This window comes from Primulina tabacum, chromosome 10 (assembly GCF_025594145.1).
Source record: "Primulina tabacum isolate GXHZ01 chromosome 10, ASM2559414v2, whole genome shotgun sequence".
NCBI classification, from domain to species: Eukaryota; Viridiplantae; Streptophyta; class Magnoliopsida; order Lamiales; family Gesneriaceae; genus Primulina; species Primulina tabacum.
Genome location: NC_134559.1, coordinates 974,182 through 998,636, shown reverse-complemented (window position 1 = coordinate 998,636; position 24,455 = coordinate 974,182). Strand labels below are relative to the sequence as shown.

The 24,455-nt window shown below is 40.2% G+C and overlaps 3 protein-coding genes and 1 pseudogene across 3 annotated transcripts; 2 read left to right on the top strand and 2 right to left on the bottom strand.

Moving 5' to 3' along the window:
• The first annotated feature begins 844 nt into the window (after nucleotides 1–844).
• Nucleotides 845–7,910, top strand: LOC142505964 (uncharacterized). Its single transcript, XM_075619101.1, has 5 exons — nucleotides 845–1,931; nucleotides 2,040–3,937; nucleotides 4,058–5,012; nucleotides 5,060–5,673; nucleotides 7,188–7,910. Exons 1-5 carry the CDS (start codon nucleotides 845–847, stop codon nucleotides 7,908–7,910), a joined length of 5,277 nt encoding a protein of 1,758 aa, XP_075475216.1.
• A 2,219-nt stretch (nucleotides 7,911–10,129) lies between these two features.
• Nucleotides 10,130–14,520, bottom strand: LOC142505257 (glutamate decarboxylase-like). The gene is made up of 6 exons (XM_075618163.1): nucleotides 14,359–14,520; nucleotides 13,964–14,168; nucleotides 12,013–12,428; nucleotides 11,120–11,373; nucleotides 10,943–10,995; nucleotides 10,130–10,806 (listed from the first exon to the last, which is right to left on the bottom strand). The coding sequence occupies exons 1-6, from the start codon at nucleotides 14,442–14,444 to the stop codon at nucleotides 10,324–10,326; spliced, it is 1,497 nt and encodes a 498-aa protein (XP_075474278.1). The 5' UTR covers nucleotides 14,445–14,520; the 3' UTR covers nucleotides 10,130–10,323.
• Nucleotides 14,521–15,691: 1,171 nt separating this feature from the next.
• Nucleotides 15,692–20,937, bottom strand: LOC142505289 (isocitrate dehydrogenase [NADP]-like). The gene is given in 16 exon segments (XM_075618211.1): nucleotides 15,692–16,073; nucleotides 16,179–16,301; nucleotides 16,399–16,541; nucleotides 16,784–16,818; nucleotides 17,062–17,177; nucleotides 17,274–17,342; nucleotides 18,412–18,515; nucleotides 18,600–18,691; nucleotides 18,816–18,917; nucleotides 18,998–19,051; nucleotides 19,140–19,217; nucleotides 19,339–19,376; nucleotides 20,020–20,060; nucleotides 20,062–20,130; nucleotides 20,236–20,279; nucleotides 20,705–20,937. Coding segments are annotated over 16 exon segments (1,245 nt in total). The 5' UTR covers nucleotides 20,754–20,937; the 3' UTR covers nucleotides 15,692–15,985.
• Nucleotides 20,938–22,040: 1,103 nt separating this feature from the next.
• Nucleotides 22,041–24,200, top strand: LOC142505520 (uncharacterized; annotated as a pseudogene).
• Nucleotides 24,201–24,455: the final 255 nt, after the last annotated feature.

Here is a 24,455-nt window from a genome sequence, read left to right as displayed (position 1 = left end):
TGATAGATTTTTTAAAGTGAAACAGCAGCAGACATATTTAAAAAAATCGGAACCTTGCAAAGCAGCAACAGAAGGGTCAGCTCACAGCCAAATAAAAAATATACCTCGTGGTAGAATTAATATCTTCCCCGTGGATGAACAGCAGGTTGCTTCTAACCTGGGCTTTTACATTTTTTTGAAATGGGCAAATTGTGGTCTTCTTGAAGTTCATGTTTAGTATTTCATCTTAACGGGCCTTGATATTCACGAGAAATTTAGGGTCCGATTCCAGCAAGTGTCACTAGTCCAGACGCAGGTTTTGAAATTACCATGAGCCTGAAATCACAAATAATATCGTTAGGAGGGGGCCAGGAGGGTGTCCTGACGTAGCCCCTCCAACGCTCAAGTCAGAGACTGAGGATATATGAGGGGAGCAGCTAAGGGTGCTGCTGAAAACAATATAGTGAATAATTTAACCGAACAATCAAACCTGGTATTTATAGGAAGATACCTGGGCCCTTGATGGGCTTGTCTTCCATTTGGGCTAGTGATGAGGCAAGAGTAGTGGGCCCATCCATGTCTTCCATCTGGGCTAAGCCCGCGCCGTCTGTGGGAAAATTTGAGTTGAGACGTAGAGATGGTAAGAAAGAGAGGGAGTAGAAGAGCTACCTCAGCATCATCGCGTCCTCTGAGGGGACCCGAACAATCTCATGCTGAGGCAAGGCAGGAACAACCCCATCAGGAGGCGAGAACAGAACAACTTCGTCAAGAGAACAAGGTCGAGCAACCCCGTCCTAATGAAAATGTGGGGAACTTGACCCTGGAGCAGTTGGGCCAGTTTATCACTCGGACCGTGGATAAGGCTATGAAGAGGAACCAAGAATCTACGTTTGTTGAAGAGCAGGCCACTCGCCAGGAGCGAGAGGAAAATGTTGAAGTCCACCAGAGTAGGGTTGAAGAGACGCATCCCCTCCAAAGTGGGGAGATTAGTGAGATGGGGGAGATGTGGAAGGAGATACGGAGGTTGAGGGAGCAGGTAGGAAGCAGAGCGCCGGCCCCCAAGAAAGAAAGTCCTTTTTCGCTTGCCATTCTGGAAGAAGGACTTCCCCCGAGTTTCCGACAACTGAATGTTGGAGAATATGATGGACATTCCGACCTCGAAGAGCATTTGGGGAGATTTGAGAATGCGGCTTTGTTGCATCAGTATACAGATGAAGTGAAATGCCGGGTGTTCTTGGGCACGTTAGTGAGGTCAGCCCAGCAGTGGTTTAACACCTTGCAGCCTAACTCCATTTGTTCTTTTGAGGACTTTTCAGTCGCTTTCTTGCACCGGTTCGCCAGTAGCAAGAGATATCAGAAAATTTATTCGAGCCTGTTCGTGATGAAACAACAAGAGTCTGAGACTTTGCGAGAATTTGTCCAGCGTTTTAACAATGCAACACTGGAGATACCAGCGGCTACCCCGGACATCATGATAAGTGCCTTTACCCAAGGCCTGAGAGGAGGGGAGTTTTTTAAGTCGCTGGTCAAGAAGTCTCCGTCGAGCTATCATGATCTGTTGGCTCGAGCTGAGAAGTATGTAAACTTGGAGGATGCCCAATGGTACAGAAGGATGGAGAACCGGCCCGGAGGAAGTAGAGTTGATGGAGTGGAGAAAGTGGGAAGGAAGAGGGGTGTGGGGGAAAGAGAGGAGGACAGAACTAGAAGTAGAGGACAATTCTCGTCACATGTTTATCTCAATAGGAATCGTGATAAAGTGATGGAGGTAAGGGAGCCAGAGGGAAGGTGGGAGAAGTCGCAGAGAGCGGAGGGCGGAGTTAAGATGCCTCCGATGGACAGACGAGAGGGATCCTCATCCGGGGATCGACCAAAACCTCGCCCGTCTCCTAGGCGGGGTCGAGGTCCTCCTTGGATCAACCAGAGGGTCAGAGAGACGAGAAGAGAAGGGCGGGGTCAGGATGCTCCTCGGGAGCCTGTCGAACCGAGGAGGAGAGCAGATGAAGATAACCACCCCACGAGAGGAATGATTCACATGATCTCGGGGGGTGCTACTGATGGAGACTCTGGGCGAGCCCGGAAAGTGCACGGAAGGAGGTTGGAGAATTTTGAGATATCCAAGGATGCAGACTTACCCCAAGATCCTGTCATCAGCTTCGGGCCGAAAGACCTTCGAGGCATCGCGGCTCCTCATAACGATGCCTTGGTGGTGACGACCACCATTGCCAACTACGATGTGGCAAGGATCTTCATTGATAATGGGAGCTCTGTAAATATATTGTTTAAGAGCACGTTGGATCAGATGAAGGTTGAAGGATTCGAGTTTGATCCAGTCTCCACTCCTCTATATGGGTTCGCGGGCCATGTCATTCCGCCGTCGGGTCAGATTACTCTTCCTCTATCTTTGGGACGTGACTCTCGGCGGGTAACAAAGATGATAACATTTACCGTGGTGGATGCCCCCTCATCGTATAATGGAATCATGGGGCGGCTAGTCTTAAAGGATTTCAGGGCCGTAGCTTCCACGTATCATCAGAAGTTGAAATTTCCTGTGGGAAAGGAGGTGGGAGTCTTATGTGGAGACCAGAAAGTTGCACGAAGATGTTATGAAGGAATAGTGAAAGAAGAGGGGAAGAGGGCTCGTGTGGAAGTCAATATGATTAGAAGGGGACGAAGCGGGTTGCCCGTGGTAGTGAGGGAGGTTCATGAGGTGATGGATGAAAAGCCGGAGATTGTGACATTGGAGCCCGATGAGAAGACCCTCAGAATAGCCCCTGACCTTGACCCAAAAGTCAGGGCGGAACTCATTATTTGTTTACAAGCTAACCTTAGCGGATTCGCTTGGTCAGCCCAAGAGCTCACAGGGACGAGCCCAGATGTAGCAAAGCACCGATTGAACATCTTACCGAATTCTCGTCCCGTAAAGCAGAAGAAGAGACATTTCGAGCCTGAGAAAGATATAGTTATAAAAAAAGAAGTGAGGGAGTTGCTCAATGCTAGGCACATTCGAGAGGTACAGTTTCCTACTTGGCTCTCGAATGTCGTTCTTGTTCCGAAAAGTTCAGGGAAATGGAGGATGTGTGTGGATTTCAGAGACCTCGATAAGGCATGTCCTAAAGATTGTTATCCTCTGCCTCGGATAGATCAGTTGGTGGACTCCACAGCGGGACATCAATATTTGTGTATGTTGGATGCTTATCAGGGATACCACCAAATCCCTTTGGCCGTGGAGGACCAAAATAAAGTGAGTTTCATTACCTCTGAAGGAACTTTCTGCTACGTGGTCATGCCCTTCAGACTCAAAAATGACGGAGCCACGTATCAGAGACTGATGGATAGGGTATTTTCTGAGCAGATGGGAAGGAATGTCGAAGTGTATGTGGACGACATCATGGTAAAATCAAAAGACTCATCCCAGCTTGTACCTGATTTGGTGGAAACCTTTGCGACCCTCAAATCCTACGGGCTGAAGTTGAATCCTCAGAAGTGTATCTTCGGGGTGAGGAGTGGAAAGTTTTTGGGTTATATGGTGACAGAAAGAGGGATCGAGGCCAACCCCGAGAAATTCCAAGCTATCCAAGATATGGTCTCTCCTCGGGGACCCAAAGATGTTCAACAGTTGACAGGGAAGATTGCTGCTCTAGCACGTTTTATCTCGAGGTCCGCTCACAGTAGTTTACCATTCTTCCGGACGTTGCGCAAGGCGAAAAAATTTGAATGGGGTCCGGATTGCGAGAAGGCTTTTACCGAGTTGAAGGAGTATCTTGCTGAGCTTCCTGTCCTGGCCAAACCGGCAGCAGGCGAGCCTTTGTGGGTATATTTATCTGCCACTGAAGGAGCTGTGAGCTCGGTCCTAGTCAAGTCGGAAGGATCAGTTCAGCAGTCGGTTTACTACGTTTCGCATGCACTCAAAGGGGCAGAAATCAGGTATTCAGGGTTGGAAAAATTGGCTTTGGCTTTGGTGATGACAGCGAGGCGCTTGAGGCCCTACTTCCTATCTCATCCAATTGTGGTGCTAACTAACAGTCCATTGGGCAGAATCCTCACTCATTCCGATATGTCTGGCCGTTTGGTAAAATAGACTACTGAGCTGGGAGAGTATGACATCCAGTATGAGCCTAGAACAGCTATCAAAGCACAAGCCTTAGCCGATTTTCTGGCTGAGACAGTGCATCAGGAGAATGAAGACCCTTGGAAGGTGTATGTGGATGGTTCCTCGTCGAAGGATGGAAGTGGGGTGAGAGTAGTATTGATTTCACCGGCTGGAGAGGAAGTGAAGTTGGCTGTGAGATTGGATTTTCGAGCATCCAACAATGAGGCAGAGTATGAGGCTGTGTTGGCAGGACTGCGAGCAGCCAGAAATGTGGGAGCTACCCGGGTACTTATTTTTTCTGACTCACAGTTGGTAGCACAACAGATGAAGGGGACGTATGATGTGAAAGATAAGAAGCTTATTGAGTATGCTCGAGAAATGGACAGAGTCAGAGAGAAATTCGCAGAGATTACATTTGAACAGATTCCCAGGAAAGAAAATGAAAAGGCAGACACTCTAGCCAAAATGGCTGGAACAATGGGAAGTTGGAAGACTAGAGATGTGGTATTTCAAGTTGAACTCACACCTCACACGAGTTCACTCGCAATTGAACAAGAGGAGGATGATTGGAGGACTGGCATAGTTGATTACTTGAAAGAGGGAAAGCTTCCTGATAACCCCCGCGAAGCTCGTAAGTTGAAGACCCAGTGTTCGCGTTATGTGATGATCGGAGAAGTTTTATATAGAACGTCTTCTGCAGGGCCGCTTCTTCGGTGCTTGAGTTATCAAGAGGCTGATTATATGCTCCGAGAAGTTCACGAGGGATGTTGTGGAAATCATTTAGGGGCTTATGCATTGGCAAGGAAGGTGCTGCTCGCCGGTTATTCTTGGCCCTCCGTGCTGCGTGATGCTCAAGAGTTAGTGCTGTCTTGTGATAGTTGTCAACGCCATGCCCGGTTACATCACCGACCGGCCGCGGCAATGAAGGCTGTCACCGCCGCCTGTCCTTTTGACCAGTGGAAATAGATATTGTGGGGTCTTTCCCTATAGCTCCTGCTCAGAAGAAGTTCCTATTGGTAGCAGTTGACTATTTTTCAAAATGGGTGGAAGCAGAGCCTCTAGCCAGAATCACTGAGAATGACGTCCTGAAGTTCTTGTGGAAGAGTATAGTATGCAGATACGGAGTACCTAGGAAACTGATATCCGATAATGTGAGACAGTTCCAAGGGGCCAGGATCCAAGCTTGGTGTAAAGAGATGAAAATCCAACAAGTCTTTACCTCTGTAGCTTACCCACAGAGTAATGGTCAGGTAGAGGTGACTAATCGGACACTGGTGCAGGGTCTGAAGGTTCGACTTGGCAAAGCTAAGGGCAATTGGGTGGATGAGCTACCAAGTGTCTTATGGGCATACCGAACCACTCTGAGGGAAGGAACCAAAGAAACTCTTTTCAGTTTGGTCTACGGTAATGAGGCAGTGCTCCCGGCTGAGATTGGGTTGGAATCGGCAAGGGTAGTGTTTTATGACGAAGACAATGATGCGAGACGCGCTACTGACCTTGATCTTTTGGAAGAAAAGAGAGAGGCTGCCAGCATTCACATGGAAGCTTATAAAAACCGTATTGCACAGTCTTATAATCGGAGAGTCATTCAGAGGAACTTCCAGGTAGGTGACTTGGTCCTGAGGAAGGTGCAAGAAGAGCAGAGTTGGAGCGCGAAGAAATTTTATTTTCCTACTTAGGCTGTGAGCAGAGTTGGGGCGGAGAAAAATTTTATTTTCCTACTTAGGCTATGCCTAGTAGAGGAGCAGAGTTGGGGCGAAAAAAAAATTTTATTTTTTATTTTCCAACTTAGGCTGTGCCTAGTAGAGGAGCAAAGTTGGAGCGGGGAGAAATTTTATTTTCCTACTAAGGCATCGCCTAGTAGAGGAGCAGAGTTTGGAAGAAGAGAAAAAATTTTATTTTCCTACTAAGACATCGCCTAGTAGAGGAGCAGAGCTGGAGCGGGGAGAAATTTTATTTTCCTACTAAGGCATCGCCTAGTAGAGAAGCAGAGTTTGGAAGAAGAGAAAAAGTTTTATTTTCCTACTAAGGCATCGCCTAGTAGAGGAGCAGAGTTGGGGCGCGGAGAAATTTTATTTTCCTACTAAGGCATCGCCTAGTAGAGGAGCAGCGTGAAAAATTAAATTTTCCTGATAAGGTATCACCTAGCAGAGGAGTTAGAGGGTGGGAGTGTGTAATTTTTATTTTCTGCTAAGGTATCACCTAGCAGAGGAGTTAGAGGGCGGGAGTGTTGAATTTTTATTTTTTGCTAAGGTATCACCTAGCAGAGGAGTTAGAGGGTGGAGGTGTTGAATTTTATTTTCCTGCTAAGGTATCGCCTAGCAAAGGAGTTAGAGGGTGAAGGTGTTGAAATTATTTTCCTGCTAAGGCATCGTCTAGCAGAGGAGTTAGAGATGGAGGGTGTTGAATTTTTATTTTCTTGCTAAGGTATCACCTAGCAGAGGAGTTAGAGGGTGGAGGTGTTGAATTTTATTTTCCTCCTAAGGCATCGCCTAGTAGAGGAGTTAGATGGTGGAGGTGTTGAATTTTTATTTTCCTTCTAAGGCATCGCCTAGCAGAGGAGTTAGAGATGGGGGGTGTTGAATTTTTATTTTTCTGCTAAGGCATCACCTAGCAGAGGAGTTAGAGGGTGGAGGTGTTGAATTTTATTTTCCTGCTAAGGTATCGCATAGCAGAGGAGTTAGAGAGTGAATGTGGAGAATTTTTATTTTCCTGATAAGGTATCGCCTAGCAGAGGAGTTAGAGGGTGAAGGTGTTGAATTTATTTTCCTGCTAAGGCATCGCCTAGCAGAGGAGTTAGAGATGGAGGTTGTTGAATTTTTATTTTCCTGCTAAGGCATCACCTAGCAGAGGAGTTACAGGGTGGAGGTGTTGAATTTTATTTTCCTGCTAAGGTATCACCTAGCAGAGGAATTAGAAGATGAAGAGGTTAAAGCTTTATTTTTCCTGCTAAGGACTATTTTCGCAGAGGAGTCAAGGGCGCGGGGAAGTGGAAACCATTTCTCTTCAAAAGCTTAGTAGAGGACCTTGAAGATGGCGGCGACGAGAGCATACTGTGTTAGAAAATTTTTTTTCGTTTGTCGTTAACGAACAATGCTTGCTGCTGTGAAAATTACAGGGATCGACATGTCCGGTCAGGTCGTGGGGATTGACCTTCCTGGTCAGGTCATGGGGGTTTGGGGGCAACGCCTCAAAAAGCTATTCAGAAATCACACAACCCTTCGCAAGGGAATATATCAAAATTCTCAACATACTGGACAAGGATGGGCGATGCGAGGACTTGGGCGATCGGGCGAGGGGCGAGCATGGCATGGTGTGGGCGAGCAAGAGGAGGGGGCGAAGCTTGGGCGAGGTGCTGGCAGGCGAGGGGGAGAGGGGTTGGCGAGGAGACGAGGCAGGCGAGGCGAGCTCGGCTGGGCAGGGAGCTGGGCAAGGAGGCGAGCGGCTGGGCAGGGGTGAGGGGAGGAGTGCGCGGAGGAGGGGGCGAAGCTTGGGCGAGGTGCTGGCACGCGAAGGTGAGAGGGGTTGGCGAGAGACGAGGCAGGCGAGGCGAGCTCGGCTGGGCAGGGAGCTAGGCAAGGAGGCGAGCGGCTGGGCAGGGGCTAGGGAGGGAGCGCGCGGAGGAGGGGGCGAAGCTTGGGCGAGGTGCTGGCAGGCGAGGCGAGCTCGGGGGCTTCGGCGAGCTCGGCTAGGCAGGGAGCTAGGAAAAGAGGCGAGCGGCTGGGCAGGGGCGAGGTGCTGGCGGGCGAGAGGGCGAGGGGCTGGCGTGTGGGCTTGGGCGAGCTCGGCTGGGCAGGGAGACGGCGAGGCAAGCGAGGGGCTAACGTGTGGGCTTGGGTGAGCTCGGCTGGGCAGGGAGACGACGAGGCAGGCGAGGCGAACTCGGGGGCTTAGGCAAGCTTTAGCTGGGCAGGGAGACGGCGAACCAGGCTGCGCGCGGCGGGCAGTGTCCGGTCGAGTGGGGTGATGGGGCATGCATCCGGCGCAGCGTGGAGATGGATTGCGTGAGCAGGGCGTGAGCGTGGGTGAAAAATGCTGTGTGGGTGAAGTGAGAATAAAGTGAGGAATGGATGACTATTTTTAGGGGAGCCCCACATTTATCTGACCCTTCACAAGGGGAAGGTGATTTAATTTCTTTCCAAATTTTTGGAGACTAGGGAGCAGAAGAGGAAGGGCACACAACTCACATGTTGTAAACCGAGAACAACACAATTAATCGAACTTTGAACCTACGATTCACTTCGACTCGGGAGGGGGAGACTGGTGATACCCCAGGGATGAACCCATCAAGATCCGGCCCAAATTCCCGGCCCATCTCTAAGGCCCACAGGTGACTGGCCCACGAAAAGCTCAGGTATTCTCCTATAAATACCATGTTTGAGCGTATGATAAAAAAATGATTATATTATTTTCAGCAGCACCCTTAGTTGCTCCCCCCATATATCCTCAGTCTCTGACTTGAGCGTCGGAGGGGCTACGCCAGGACACCCTCCTGGCCCCCTCATAACGATCTTATTTGTGATTTCAGGCTCAGGGTAATTTCAAAACCTGCGTCTGGACTAGTGACACTTGCTGGAATCGGACCCTAAATTTCTCGTGAGTATCAGGCCTTTTACTTAATTTAAAGAATGAATTTTGACGGGTTTCTATTATTTATTGATCAGCTTTTGAGTAACTGTGTTTTAATCTCTGTCTAGCCCTATTGGTTGGCAAAGCAGAAAGGGCTACTCAGATTTTAGAGTTTGTTCGCTCACATATGAACATGAGTGCCGAAAAAGAAAATGTAAAATTAAAATATTTTGTTTAGTTACGTTCCTTCAGCTTTGATTTCATACTTCAACTTTTTATGTCTTGCAGAAATAATTTTTTTTAACTCTTAATGAAATAATCGCTTATTCAAGTCATTAGAAGAATTTATTTTTTTTGTTCTTCGATTACATTGGTTAATAAGTCAAAATCGAGGAAGTTAGAGCGGGCGACCGAATTAGGACTCACAACGTCCGATTAGAAGTTTCATGTGCTCACTTTTTCATCACACTATGGCATGATTTGTGTTGTCACGCTAATTGCACGCAAAAATCGGAGTCAAACAGTAGTACATTTTAAATATTCATTATTTTTCTTGATTGAGAGGAGGGCAAATTAATAGCAAGCGAGATATATATAGACTCTACTGCAGAGAGTAGACACGATTGCTTACCTGAATTAAGTTAATTAGGAGAATGAAAAAACTAGTAATATGTTTTGTCTCACAATAATAATATTGCATTAATGCTTTTAGAGAAGACAAAGACATTAAACTCGTGAACAAAACTTAACAATAACACAATAAAAAGCGTTAAATAGTATCCGCTCAGGGCCGATCCTAACAATATTTGGGCCTGAGTCTAACTTTTAAAAAGAGGTCTCTGAATCATAATGTATGTTCATATTTTTTTTAGTTCCATAGTAATTTTTCAAATTAAATCAATACGTCAAAGACAATATAAAAAATTAAAAGAATAAAAATATCAACTATGTCCAAAATGGTCACTAAAAAACAACCCGCCTAATAGTTTTAAAGCTTAAAATACTTATCAAGTATGTATAATCAAGTTGTTCAGTAATTTCTTTCTCAATCGATAACATAGCCAATTCATTCAATCTTTCTTGTGACATGGTTGATCGGAGAAAAGTTTTGATGAGCTTTATCTTTGAGAAACTTCGCTCTGCACTTGCTACTGTGACCGGGACAGTGAACAAGATTTTATAAGCAATATGAGCATTTGAAAGACGGATAAGCATTACATCCACCAAAATTTCAGTCAAAAAGCGTAGATTATAGATACCACATAAAGCCCCAAAGAAAGTAAAAAACTACAATAAAAAATTAGAAGCCCGAGCAAAGCAAATACAAGAAAATAGACTTACAGCTCCTCACGGGTCTTTCAATCAAACCTAGAGACGACGCAACGCCTGGAGTCAATTAAGGCTTGTCCGCAGATGAATATTGGGGAAGATTGGGGAATAAATCGATAACAGGCTAAGCAAATTCCATTTAATAAATACTTGGTTTTGGGCTATCTAGTAACTAGTATTATATATAATAATTTTTTTTTAAAATTTTTGGGCCTCAATAAAGAGATGAGCCTGAGTCACTGGACTCATTTGCCTCTTAATAGGCACGGCCCTGTATCCGCTCAATCGGTTTCTCGATTCACCACTCTAATAATACACGACATATATAATTAAAGAAAAGCCATATTATAGTCAGCCTAGCAAACTCCATTAGTTTTCTTCTTGTCAGCAACCAGCTTCCTCCAAGCAGCAGTGATCTCCCTCTGCACCTGTATCGCCGTCTTCTTCACCACGGCCGGGGGGTGTTCCTCCATCACAGCCGTGGCAGCAAGTTTCTCTGTGACCCTAGCCGGGAGAGAATCGAGCTCATGGACGACCTTCTCTATGTCCAAGACAAGCCTCTCGGCTAGCGTCCTCGAAAAATCCTCTCGAATCACGACACGAAGTACTGTCACGTGCTGGGCGTCTGGAGGCATGGTGTAGGCGGGGACAATCCAGCCAAAGCGGCGGAGCGTTTCGGAGATTTCGAACTCGTTGTGGCGGGTGCTGTCCTTGAGGGAGAATGCCACAAGCGGTACTCCATGGTCTTTGGAGATGATGTTGAAGCGTCCTGTGCGCTCTAGACCTTGTTTGAGTACCATGGCGTTCTCCTGACAGTTTTCCATTATGTTTTGGTAACCCTGCATATATTTATCATAGTATAATGCTCAGATTTTCGATAAAGATTATATCCAAAAATTACAAATCTTTTATCTGCTCGATATATTATTCTTAATCGCTATGAAGCATGAGGCAAATATTAAAAGCTACACAAACCTCGTAACCCAAGCGAATAAGCTGATAGTACTGAGCAATGACCTGACTAGAACCTGCAAGAAATTGAGTACATTCTATCAGTTACATGAAACCAACTGCAATGGAGCGATAATTTCCGATGAGTGTGAAATGTGAAGAATTGAAAAGTGAGAGTAGATCGATATATAATATAATTACCTTTAGAGAAATTGAGTGTAAAAGTGGGCTGATCGGCTCCGAGATAGTTGATGTGAAAAATGAGTTCCTCTGGCAAGTCCGTTTTGGTCCTCCACACAACCCAACCAATTCCAGCGTACACTAGCCCATACTTGTGCCCACTCACGTTTATACTTTTTACCAATGGCAACCTAAAATCCCACTCCAATTCTGGATATAGGAATGGCGCAATGAACCCCCCACTTGCAGCATCCACGTGGATTGGTGTATCCCATCTGCACCATCAATTACAATATTCATTTCCAGATACACAGAAGATAATGCATCGAGTGTCGAACATATTAAACAAACGTTATCCGTATATTTAATAAAACTTTACTTTCCATGTTTTGTATCTATTACTCAAATAATCATCTCTAGGTTAAATATGTTATTAAATGATAAATGCTGCAAAGAAGAGAGACGATGAGAGAGAGCAAAGAAGAACGGAGCACCTGTGTGTTGCTTCGGAAAAATCGAGTAATTAAGTTTCGTCGTGTTTTTGTTGTATTGTCATTTGTTAGCCTTTTGTTATTTATTATTATTCTTTTGGTGTGTAAACTGACTATATTTCTATTAAATCTTTTGTCCCGAGGCATGCACAAGTGAAGTATTCACTTGTACATAATTGTTTCGGTATTGATTTATTTACATAAAATTTTGTGCTAAATTATTATGTTGCATGTTGTTTTAGGTCTTACAACACTTCATTTAACACTTAAATATAAAACACACTATTCCTCATATATATATATATATATAATACTTTTATGTTAAACAATTTTTTCAGTATGATTCAAAATATGCCAAAGATGGAAAGTCAAACGATATATTGAGAGAGTTGCAAAAGAATGGTGAGGATCATATATACGTACCCGGTTTCTTTGTTCTTCTTGAGCAAGAGATCGTTCAATAATTTAACATCTTCGAACTCGCCATTCAGGGTCGAACCCAGGATCGCTGCCACGCAGATAGTGTTCTCATCCACGATTTCCACAGCCTTCTCGGGGTCCATAACATAGTACCCATCTCTCAATTTAACTTCCTTGAGCTCCACTTCGAAGTAACGTGCGAATTTCTCCCAACATACCTGAACATTCGCACCGGTTACAATGTTGGGCTTGTCGTAGGGTTTGCCAAGTTCTTTCATCTTGTTCTGCCATTTTCTCTTGAACGCTAGCCCAGCCAGCATAATGGCCTCCGACGAACCAACAGTCCCCACGCCTACGGCCGCCTGCCCGTCCTCGAGTGGTGCGTTAAATAGATGTGCAATGATGTTGACACATCGATTCTGCACCCAAGCAGAAGGTTTTGTGAAAAACTGGCTTACATATGTACCATGCATATGCATAAATTAAGATAGAATATGAGTCACTACTCGCATCTGAAATCAAAATGATAATATGAAATTTAATTTATTTTAGATAAAAAAAACGAGCATATAAAATTTAAGTAGCTAATAGTACTCATAAAAATAGATAATTCACGGGCTTCGTATTCGGAAATAATGAAGTTCGGGTCAATCAATTTAATTGAAATTCCAATCATGAACTTGCAAGTTTTATTAAAATCACTGAAATTTTATTTCAAAAAAAATTAAAAAAAAATCACAGAGATTTAGGGGAAGGCTACAATTTACAATTTTACTACTGTTACTCCTAAATAATTTAGATGTGTTATATTAAGCTTGGAGCACCAACATCCTTAACCCATTTTTTCCTAGAATTTTAAGAATAATTAGTCAACCTAATTGGTTCTTATATATGAAAATATCAAATTGCGCCACGTTCTGTGTTTTATAAAATAAATTACTAACAATTACAGAAATTGATTGGGTTCAAACGATGATGTAACATCCAATTTTGGATATATATAATTTTTATTTAAATAATCCAAAAATTTTAAAAATCCAATCCAACCAACCAAAATAATTAAAACAGTGATAGATCTACCAATGTGTGTGTGTAGAAAACGAAGCATTAGAAATCACAATGGCTATATATATATAAAGGAAAAGTCAAAGGTGATCCAACAACATTAATATTGGTCCCGCGATTAACGCAGCCGCCTGATATTAATTTACCACCAACTACAGTAATTTAAAGACAATAAATATAGAATCGATGCAAACACTAATAAACACAAAATATATATAATGTAAAATGTTAATGTAGAAAATCATTTGAACTGAAATAAATATTATGACGGCCACCGGAAGGACGGACCACTAAGCCCCGTGAGAATAAATATCAGTTGAGTCACTTCCACTCGAAGTAAACATCTTTAATTTCCGGTCTGAATCGGTGATAATAAAAAACAAAGACAACGTGTTTGTGGGGCATAGCCTTAATCCTAAACAATTGAAAATGTTAAAATACAAATTAGATACTAAATTGATTAAAATCTTGATTGTTCAATGTACATACATTAAAAATAAAAATAAAAAATTAGCGACTTTGGTTAAGAATAATTGAGAAAAAATCAAGAGCATCGTTTTGATGGGGGGAAAAGGTATAAAGTTAATTTTTACTTGACCTAATTACTTAAAGGGGTGCGAATTTTAATACTTGCATGTCTTTTCTACATTATTAAAGAATCCCATTGTGACTATTCTCTCAAAATCAAGAATACTTTAATATTCTGGAATGTGTCGTTGAATACATCCTATCTGAACAAATAGAGATCGATATTGGGTATTTTATAAAATTATTACTCTAAATTATTTAAGCAAGTCTAATAGGTGGGGCTTCGATTTGTCCCTGATCAAGATCCGGTAGCCAATCGAGGGGGGCATACAGTATTTAATTTGGAGTTTACTGGACTTGCCTGTAGCTCAGTGGTGACAGGATACTCATCCATGTCTACATAGTTTTTGTTAATGGCGGCCATGATGAGCTTGTCACACTCAGGTTCCATCCATGTCGTGACGAATGATGCTAGATTCAGCCGTGGATTCCCGTCCAGCATCAGCTCATCGTTTATGATCTGGTACGCTGCTTCTTTCGGGATCGAATTATCCGGCAATTTAAACCTGATCCATAACACAGACGCAGCTATAATAATCAGACAGATTTAGCAAACGGGTCGTGTTTTAACACAGACACAGCTAGCATTTTCCAGAAAGGATCACATCAGCACAGAGACGACGATTGCCCAAAAGAGTTTTAAATTAAAATTGTAATTAATATTCCGATGGAAATTGTGATGAGCGATTTAATTACCTGGGAAGACTGTCTCGAACGTATCGAGAACCGAACGTGGAGTGGACGGACACATCGGATTGCGAGGCGGTCTTGGAGAGAACCATCTTTGTTAATTAAGCTCAAAGAATAATTAGCTTGATCAGAGAGAGATGTTTATATTTAATTTGTTGGGGTTTATTGTTGGTTTCTGTTGTGTCTATATATATATATATAAATGGATTATTTAATTTAATAATATATGCGTTTACTTTTCAATCGACAGGACTTGGCCAATGTGAGCTGCCTCCGATGGCAAGTACAGGGCCGAACCTTCCTAAAGCGATTCTTTTGGAACGGTTTTATTACATACAACACACGTACGTACGTTATTCAATGGTTTTTCGTCAAACAAACATATTATAATGGTCTAGATCGACTTGATATATTTTATTTTCATTGGGGTGCTTTTGCTTTTTTCTTTATCAACATTGAATTGAGACTTGGAATTAGCAGTCAGATTTGTCAAACCAGACACAGCCACAGGATAATATACAAGATTATATATAATACAAAACAATGTTCTTAAATTATTGCATTGTTTCCGGTTCCAAACAATTTGCCAATTACATTTTCATGGAAAATATGATGAATTTAGCTTTCCAACACTCAATCTACATTCACGGAGCTCCATTCCACATTGTATGATCTTAAACCATTTGTAGGGATTGTCTTGTATAATATTTTTTTTTTTTTTAAAAAAAAGTGTTTTTAGAAGCTAAAAAATATAACATTTGTCGTATAATTTAATAGCAATACCATGAAATAATGGCGGGGAGGAATATGCTTGGACGCGTGAAAATAAAAGCATGGGGACCCTGGACACTTATTATTATTATTATTATTATTAAAATAATAATAAAATATAAATATCAATTCTTGATTATTATCATCCAACGGCCAACTGAAAACAATTCTTTCCGTAGGTATAATGCGTCTTCTTGACCAACTCAAAATTACATAAATGCCTATGTACATTTGACGAGTTCCATTGAATGCTGACTAATTGTCAATTCAAAACATTATAAAAGTTTATTTTAGCCGCTAACCTATAGTAAAAAAATTAAATTAAATGGGATCCTACAAATTAATTCACAGCTACCATCTCTCTGCATAAAAGTCAATCATGTCTTGTATTAGGTCGGTCAAAGTATTTAAATTCCTTTGGCTGTCTTCAAATCTGCTGGTTTCTAGATCCTGATCTTTTGTTTGAATCAAACATGTGAACAAATTGATTTCACAATTACACTATAAAATATTATAGGAATATGAATTAATTTTGTCTTATATAGATATAGATATATAATTCAAGATCTAAAACTTGAGAATAATTTATTATGATTCAATCGAGTCGAGTGAAAGGACATTTTCGAAAATCCAAGTCTCACAAAAAAAAAAAAAAAAAAACTGCAAACAGAAAATGGAACGGCGTATTAAAATCTCTCCAAAATGCTTGGAAAAACTAGAGTTAATAGTAGCAAGAAGCTAAAACTACTAAGCCAAAGGGTTCATTTCAACATCAGCTGCAACTGCAACACAAATTAAATCCATTTAAACAATGGAAGCAGCAATCTCTCATATCATTTTCTTCTGATTCAACTCCATTTTATTATGCTCCGCTTGAAAGCTTGACTTTAAGCTCATCAGCGACCGCATCAATGAACTCTTCGGTGTTCAGATACTTATCTCTTCCAAGCCTACAATTTTAAAAAACACAATGAGTTATTACATAAATCCAAACTTCGAGTTATAACATACTTGGAAAAGAAAGGGTCATTTGAGAACTCCCATCGGCGACTCACTTAGATCCATGGATTATAAGGGCAAGATCCTTGGTCATCTTTCCAGATTCCACAACACCGACACAAGCTGCTTCTAGTTTCTCCGTAAAATCCAAGAGTTTTGCATTGTCATCCAGTTTTGCTCTATAAATAAGTGTGGCTCGGTCATCACTAGTTTTCTATTTTAAGCTCGGTTTTTGATAGACGGGGATTTTTTATATTGAAAAATATTAATAGTTACCTGTGTGCAAGACCACGAGTCCAAGCAAAGATTGAGGCAATGCTATTAGTACTGGTTTCGCCTCCTTTTTGGTGAACCCTGTAGTGGCGCGTAACAGTTCCATGGGCTGCTTCTGCCTCAATTGTCTTACCATCGGGGCATACCTGAATCATGTACAGAAATCTGTTAGAATCTAGGGTGAAAATGAACAGATATAAGTGAGTTTATTAATTTTGGAGACAAGAAATGCAGTTGACGTCGTGAACAAATACATACAATAGAATTTCAGTAATGAAAGTTAAGAGTCTCAAAAAAATAAGAATTTTTTATGACAACAAATTCAAAAAGGATCCAAGATAAAAATAATGTGGGTAGAATCTATAGAAGAGAAATTGTATATGCATACCAGGACTGATGTCATCAGCCCAAGAGATCCAAACCCTGCAAGATAGATGAAATAATGAATTGAAACGACTCAAAGCACAAATATAAAGGAAGAACAAAGTTGAAATAGTGTTGAAATGGGTGATGAGACAATAAACACCAAAAGTTACATAATAATTGATAGGCCCCTTCTAGGTACGAACAATTACTGTCCACTTCGATCCTTGATCACTGGAAATTAGTATCAGAAGCATAATTACGATTTTTGCACTGTGTTGGGATTTAGAAAGTAATGCCTACCTTGTGCTAAGAAATCACTCTGAACATCCCCATCGTAGTTCTTGCAAGCCCATACATAACCTCCTTCGCTCTTCAGAGCATAGGCAACCATATCATCGATGAGACGGTGCTCATACCTGAGTTTATATTGCATTTGCGAAAATCGTGGAAGGTTAACAGGGTGAGATTTGAAGAAAAACCAGATGCTGGAAATTATAGGTCAGGCGACTCACCAGATTCCTGCTTCCTCGAACTTGGATCTCCATGAAGATTCATAAACATCTTGAAAGATGTCCTTGAATCTGCACACAATAAACATGAGTTTGATCAATACCACTCTCTGTATAAATGCAAAGACAAGCAACTTTAACTCTTCAGATTGGCAATCCAAAAATGCATATTTTCAAAATTAATCTCAATTTCAATGTGCAAAACAAAAGAATGTGATTCAGGAAATCAAATATAACTTTATTAAATCTATACATAAAGAGAGAATTTCATAAAAAATAAGACTTCAAACATTGGCTTTCAAAAAATAAGCTTAAACTTTATTAAAAATAAAAGATACCAATCAGTAATTCAGAAAATCTTTGCTATGCAAATTATCTATAAAAAAAGTTTTTATATACGACAGGTTTTTTATTTTAATAAAAAAAATTGCTCCACAAACTTATATGTATATTTCATTTTTAAAAAGTAAATGAAATAATTATTATTAAGATAATTATTTGACAAATTTTTAATTTGAAATTTTCAGTGTGTAGTGCTTTCATTATTAGTCTTTTATTATATTTGGCTTATAGAAATCACAAAGCTCTTTTGTCATAAATAAATACAAAATAGCCACTAGATATAGTATAAACTTTATTTGCAAGTCTTCTATTATTTTATTGCCTAGAATGCAATTGCCTCGTAGTATTAATTACTCTCACCTACAATTCATTTACCACTTCTACACAAATGATATTGTATTATCCACATATTCGATTCACTTAGAATCATTTGGATCGATGGATTTGAAACGGGGATTTTTAATCTATAATTTCAAATTTCTTGACTCATTTGAATAGACTAAGTCAAGTGAATTTCAAATCCACTCTATATCAAATTAAGAATTTTTAAATGACAAATGTCATTTGAAATCTTAGTTTATTTGATTTTGTAAAAGGATATTTTCATGAATAAATTATATGCTAACATGGAAGTGGCCATGGGCCCCTGATATGACTTATATTGACAAGAATGAAGAAGGTGAGGTGACACATGGGGTAATCTTTTCAGGGTGTTCCATGCTAATAAATTGAGCATTATAATAACCAGAGTAAAAATGAAAAATTGTATGATTAATATTGTAAGAAACTTATTGTATACCTGCCATCATATTTCTTGAGAATCGTATTCTTAGTGCTAAGATATAGCGGCCACTTTTTCAGGTATGCGGTGTTCATAGAAGCTTCAGCAAATGAACGAATGGACTGCATCCCCAAAAAATAAGTCAGCTTCCAGCATCTTATCAGTTTTATTCAAAAGCTTCAGCAGAAAGTTTGGTAAAGAAAAACCTCATCAGTGTTGTACATCGATAGAGCAACTCCACCGGCACCCGTAAAGTTGAAGACCTCGAATACTTCCTTCTCATCCTTTCCATCTGGCACTGTATTTCGAGTTAATCATTCAGTCACAAACTCAGAGACTCACCCAAGATATACGATTAAAGATTCAAAACAGCTTAAGGCACCTTTAAATTCACAAGTAAAATGTTAATTAGGATACTGTACCGAAAACCAATTTGAGCTTTCCAGCTCCTTTAATAACCGCATCAGTAGCTCGATATTGATCTCCAAAAGCATGTCTTCCAATGCAAATTGGCTTTGTCCATCCTGAAGGTTGCATCAAAATGTTTAGAACAGTTCTAGTAACAAAACCAATTAAATAACTCTACAAAAGTCACAGCTCCTACCTGGGACAAGGCGAGGAACATTGTTGCACATGATTGGTTCTCTAAAGACAGTGCCTGTGAGAAAATCGAGTTGAATTGGGGTCATCAAGATCTAAAAAACAAAACAAAAGTTCACGAGTACAAAGAAAGTTGATTCACTGACCATTCAAAATGTTCCTAATTGTACCATTCGGACTCTTCCACATGTACTTTAATCCAAACTCCTTCACACGGGCTTCATCTGCAAGCTTTGAACATTATGTCATCATAATTCGCTTTATTAAGAAGTAGGGTTAATGGTGGCAGAGATCTAGAAGAAAGCAACGAGGCATGAGCAATCCATGACTTTCAAGCTAACAAACCTGGAGTAATGGTTGCGCACTTAATAGCTACATTGTACCTGCAATTTGAATATACACAGCATGAAAGGCCATTAAAGAAGGGTAAAAGATAATCAAATGTCCAACCAAAACCATAGCAAGGTTACAGAAGCATGCAAACTGCTGAAAAGTAGCTGGATTACACTTGCCTATAATCAATTGACAATGATTCTCCATCATATACGTCCCTACAATCAGCTGGTATGGAGACACAAAAACGAGTCATAGAAGTACACCAAAGTCTACTTCTTGGATGGTTGAGTTTCATTTAGATCACGGGGGTAAGATTTGCCGAGATGACTTTTCCTAGCTGTTTGGCTAGAGTTCGATTATTCCATGAGCTGGTTGTTAGCTTTTAATTATTCTTAGCGGTTGTTTACCTCTATGTTGAACATATATCATATCAAACATAGTGAATAAATACTATAATAAAACCAATTTTTTAATCTTTCAAAAATGAATCCAGTTTAATATCGTCGACACAATAGACGATTCCTACTCATGTACTCAATTTTGAACCCAAACAACTCTATACTAGTTCAATGAGCGACTCAAGTTCCACCCTAGATTTCATGAGCCTAAATATAAGCCTGAAAATGTTTTAAACACTTGATTCGTGCTTTGTTTGTTTACCAGCCTACAAAAAAAATACAGATCACTTACTTGAGAGTAGCTTCTGCACTTTCAACCGTAACTTTATCATCCTGTGGAGTCACGGTGAGGAAGGCCAAGGTCGAAGTATTTTATGTCCAACTCCAAGAATGGCAAGATCAACTGCTATTAATCAAAACACAATTAAGAATTCATATCCACTGGTTATTGAAAGGACACTATAGGGAAAATCGGTACTATGATTGAGCTGAAAATCTGATTTCATACCTTGTCCTTTATTAGTTTCCAAATCACCCTTGTCATCTCATCTCCTGCACAACATATATAGATTTTAAGTAAAAAACGAAACAAAAAAAGGTGCCAGAGAAGGGACGTAAATAGAAAATCATATCATTTCAAGCCCATTTTGAATCAAATATTCAAAAACAAATTCAGTTAAATACAGGCCAACAATTTAAGCAGACACAGACAATAAAATAGTGCAGAAACACATATCGATTTGTCACACTAGATAATTCACAGCAGAGCAATTTGGCCCGCATTCCTCAGGAAATCAAAAAAGATCCGAAGATACTCCAAAAACAGAGTGCAAAAGCATATATCTTTCCAAACAACTCATGAATACCATCAAAATATGCCAAAATAAACAGAATAAAAAAGAATATGTACAAGAAAATTCGATCGCAAAGAAAAATAAATAGATCGTGGAAAAAAGAGAGAGCATCCTGAATCTGACCGTCCATCTCAACGATGGGGTTGGCCACCTTGATCTTTTCGAACCCCATTCCGGTTCTCTTTGGTTTTTCTTGATATTCTCTATCTCAAGATCAATCTTTCCGAAAATGGGAATAGGGAAAGAAGAGATCTCTGGCTACGGCCAATGGTTTCCGAAGGGGAGTCAAATGAACTGAGAGTCACAAAACTCAGTGTTCCATGTCTTTTTGAGTGAGATGGAGATTATCCAATATTATGAAAATGGTACAAATATTAAAAAATATCATACTAATATTATATATATTGATATTAATGACTAGACTTTAGAATGAAAATTAATATAAAATATTAAAAATATGTTAATGATATATAATATTTTAAATTTGGAACTAATATATGATATTCGAGTAACATGTATCCTAAGTGTTGATATTAATGACATATGTCTTTTCCTCGATGAAAATCGTTATAAAATATAAAAAGTGTGATACTAATATATGATATTGGAGTATCAACATTTTAAGATCTGATACTAATATATGATATTTGAATACTCACACAATCACATAATGAGCATCCGAAAGGCCAAAAGTTGGCCAGCCAAAGCACCAGACGTCTGCCTATCCGAAGCAACAACATACAGTCAGTGAAAAGTCTCGTAGAGCATGTGGAATGTCTGAATGAGAATAATAAATAGCAAAAGATGGACGATTTTCACATTGGTTGGTCCGACATTCGACGCACTCAAGTCACCTTCGCACACAAGTCAATTCATTCAATGCACATGAGTATATGAGAGAGTATCTCCTGACTAGTCAATGTTATATATACATAAAATGTACCTCAAAATAAACTCGTAATACCAACTTTATTTTTCTAGCAAAGCCAAACTCATGATTTTAAACTTACTACATACCCTTAATACACACACAAAAAGTCTAATAACACATAACTCAACATATATATTATATATATAATCCAACACTTGTAACAAAGAAATGTATGTTGACCGATGAGTATTTGGTCGAGGCTAAATTGTCAATCCTTTGGCTGTAAATATTTCCCAAGTCAATCTATTAATGAATTTATTCTACTGCAAAGATTGCTTCGACTTGATGGTTTCTTGGAGCAGAAAATTTAGCTGGTTCAGATGTTGATCGGATTGGAAATCTAAACATTTTCCCTAAACAGTTCAAAAACACACAATTGTTGAATGCATACAAAAATTGTACCCGAAAATAACTACAAAAACATTTGATCCCAAAGTAAGAGTATCTAGATTTAGCCAACGTAAATTCATATTTTATTATTAAATCAACAGAAATTAAACCCATTATTTACTTTTTTTCTACTAACTAAATTAAATATTGGAAATGAGAAAGGACCCAATTGAGCCACAAAACAATCCAATCGGTCCAAAATTTGAAGAATCGATCAGTTATCGCCACTTCTTTCTCGATTCCGATTCTACCCAGCCGTCTTCCACGAATTTGAAGCTTTTATAAGGTAAGGGACGACGATCACTACTGGCTTTTGTTCTTCGATCCATTGGAAGATAAGATATGTAATTGCTAATTAGAATTATAAACGTTATACCCCTTTTCCCATGAAACTTGATTGCCCTAAATTACCAGATTTGGGGTTTTTGAATGGGCATAGACTAGTGCCTTATTTTATTTTGTAACAACTCAGGGCATAGAAGAAGAAAGTTCTCTGTTTTAGCTTGGCAACTGATTTACAAAAATTCATGTCGAAATTATTCACTGTTTTGTGATCATGTCAGATTTGGTACTGGGTTCTTGTTAATTTTATCATTCGGGTTGAACTTGAACACCTATATATCCAAAGGCATCCTGTCAGGCATTGCACTCCGAAAATTCATGTGATAATTTCTGTTTTTGGAGACTTGTAACAAGTAAACAGTAGCAGGGCATGTCTAGAGCACTCAAGAGACTCCCAATACCTGGCCACCGCTTGCCCACTGTGCCACCTCTGCCTCCACCTCCACTGACTCTGCCAGAATCCCCACTTTCTCTCTCGGAATTAACTCCGACCTCCTCCATCACCCAAACTCAAATCATCCAACTCACTACCCTCTTCAAAACCCATCTCAAAGAGAACTCCACGAGCTTTTCTCCTAATGAACTCGTCCACTTTATGAAGACCCGGCTCCGCCACCACCCCACACTCAGCCACCTTGACTTCTACCTCTTCCGTTATACCGCCACGCTTGACTCTTTCCGTCATGACCATTCCACTTTCGAGTACATGGCCCGTTCCCTTGTTTATTCCCACCGCCTTGATTCTCTCCACTCACTTCTCGAGTTCATCGCCGCCAATCCTTGCCCCTGTGCTGACGGTATTTTCTCTTGCCCCAAGATTGAGGCTATTTTCCGTGTTTCGATTGGTGCATTTTGTAGGAGTGGTAAATTTGATAATGCTCTCTTTGCGTTTGATACTATGAAAAGACTGATCGATGGAAAGCCTGATGCGGCTTTGTATAATATTGTGATTCATGGTTTTTTTAAATTTGGGAAATTGGATAAAGGGGTCGAGTTTTATGGGAGGATGATCAGGGACATGGTGAATCCAGATGTGGTTACCTTTAATACCTTAATCAGTGGTTACTGTAGGAGTAATAAGTTTGCATTAGCATTAGATGTGTTCCGAGAAATGAAAGAAAAAGGTTGTCTACCGAATGTGGTTAGTTTTAATACTTTGCTCAAAGGATTCTTTCAGGATGGAAAGACTGAGGAGGCGATAGGACTGGCACATGAAATGATCGATTTCGGGTGCAAGTTTTCGTGTGCAACTTGTGAGATCTTAATTGACGGACTTTGTAGGCAAGAAAAGATTGTGGAAGCATCTGATTTGATGATTGATTTTTTTAGGAAAGGAGTACTGCCTCATGGGTTCGATTATCTCATGTTAATCGAGAAACTCTGCAAGGAGGGAAATGCGGGAAGAGCATTTGAATTGGTAGATGAGATGTGGGGACAAGGTTACGCACCGAGCTTGTTCTCGTTCACTACTTTGATTGAAGGCTTTATGTGGTGTTGGAAAGAGCGATGAATCAGTGAAGTTGGTTAGAAAGATGCTTAAAGAGAATATTGTTCCGGACTCTGTGACGTTTAATAGTCTGCTTTCTCATTTGTGTGATTCTCGACAAACTGTGGAAGCAAACAAGTTGAGGTTGTTGGCTTCTCAAAAGGGCTTGCATCAAGATGGAATGATGTATAGGATATTGATTTCTGGTTACTCGAAGGAGGGTAGAAGAGAAGAGGGGGAAGCTCTGGTGAATGAGATGTTGGATAGAGGGTTTGTACCTGATATTGCTACGTACAATAGGTTGATGGGTGGTCTTGCTAAAGCAAAATGATATCCAGATGCATGTGTGGCGAATTATCATGCTTTTGCTAGAAACAGCCAATAATGGATTGAACTGCTGAAAGGAATTGTGTATCGAACTTTTTCTCCTTTTTTTTATCATCATGAAATCATATTTTATTTCACATCAAGGGAAGAGTGAGCAATCGTTTCCAATTTTTTTTTTTAAAAAAAAATCTTTAAACTTTTGTCTGATGCTACATTTTTTATACCCTTCAAAAATTTATTTAAATATTAATAAATTTTTTTATCACCGAATGTTGGGATTTAATTTGATTACTTTATATTTGTTTTATGTTATTAATCAGGCAAGAATAGCAAAGCTAAAGTCAAGTAATTTTTATCGAGTCCTATTATATTAAGTTTTGAATAATTATTTTTCTTTT

What these genes read in the sequence shown, in the direction of transcription:
- LOC142505257 (XM_075618163.1), bottom strand. Translation starts at nt 14,444, where the DNA reads ATGGTTCTCTCCAAGACCGCCTCGCAATCCGATGTGTCCGTCCACTCC. An exon ending in GTTCGAGACAGTCTTCCCAG is followed by an intron (nt 14,169 to 14,358) that starts GTAATTAAATCG and finishes GTTATGGATCAG; the next exon opens with GTTTAAATTGCCGGATAATT. An exon ending in AAGAAGAACAAAGAAACCGG is followed by an intron (nt 11,374 to 12,012) that starts GTACGTATATAT and finishes TTGATGGTGCAG; the next exon opens with ATGGGATACACCAATCCACG.
- LOC142505964 (XM_075619101.1), top strand. Translation starts at nt 845, where the DNA reads ATGAAGAGGAACCAAGAATCTACGTTTGTTGAAGAGCAGGCCACTCGC. An exon ending in AAAAATTGGCTTTGGCTTTG is followed by an intron (nt 3,938 to 4,057) that starts GTGATGACAGCG and finishes TTGGTAAAATAG; the next exon opens with ACTACTGAGCTGGGAGAGTA. An exon ending in TCATTCAGAGGAACTTCCAG is followed by an intron (nt 5,674 to 7,187) that starts GTAGGTGACTTG and finishes TGAAAATTACAG; the next exon opens with GGATCGACATGTCCGGTCAG.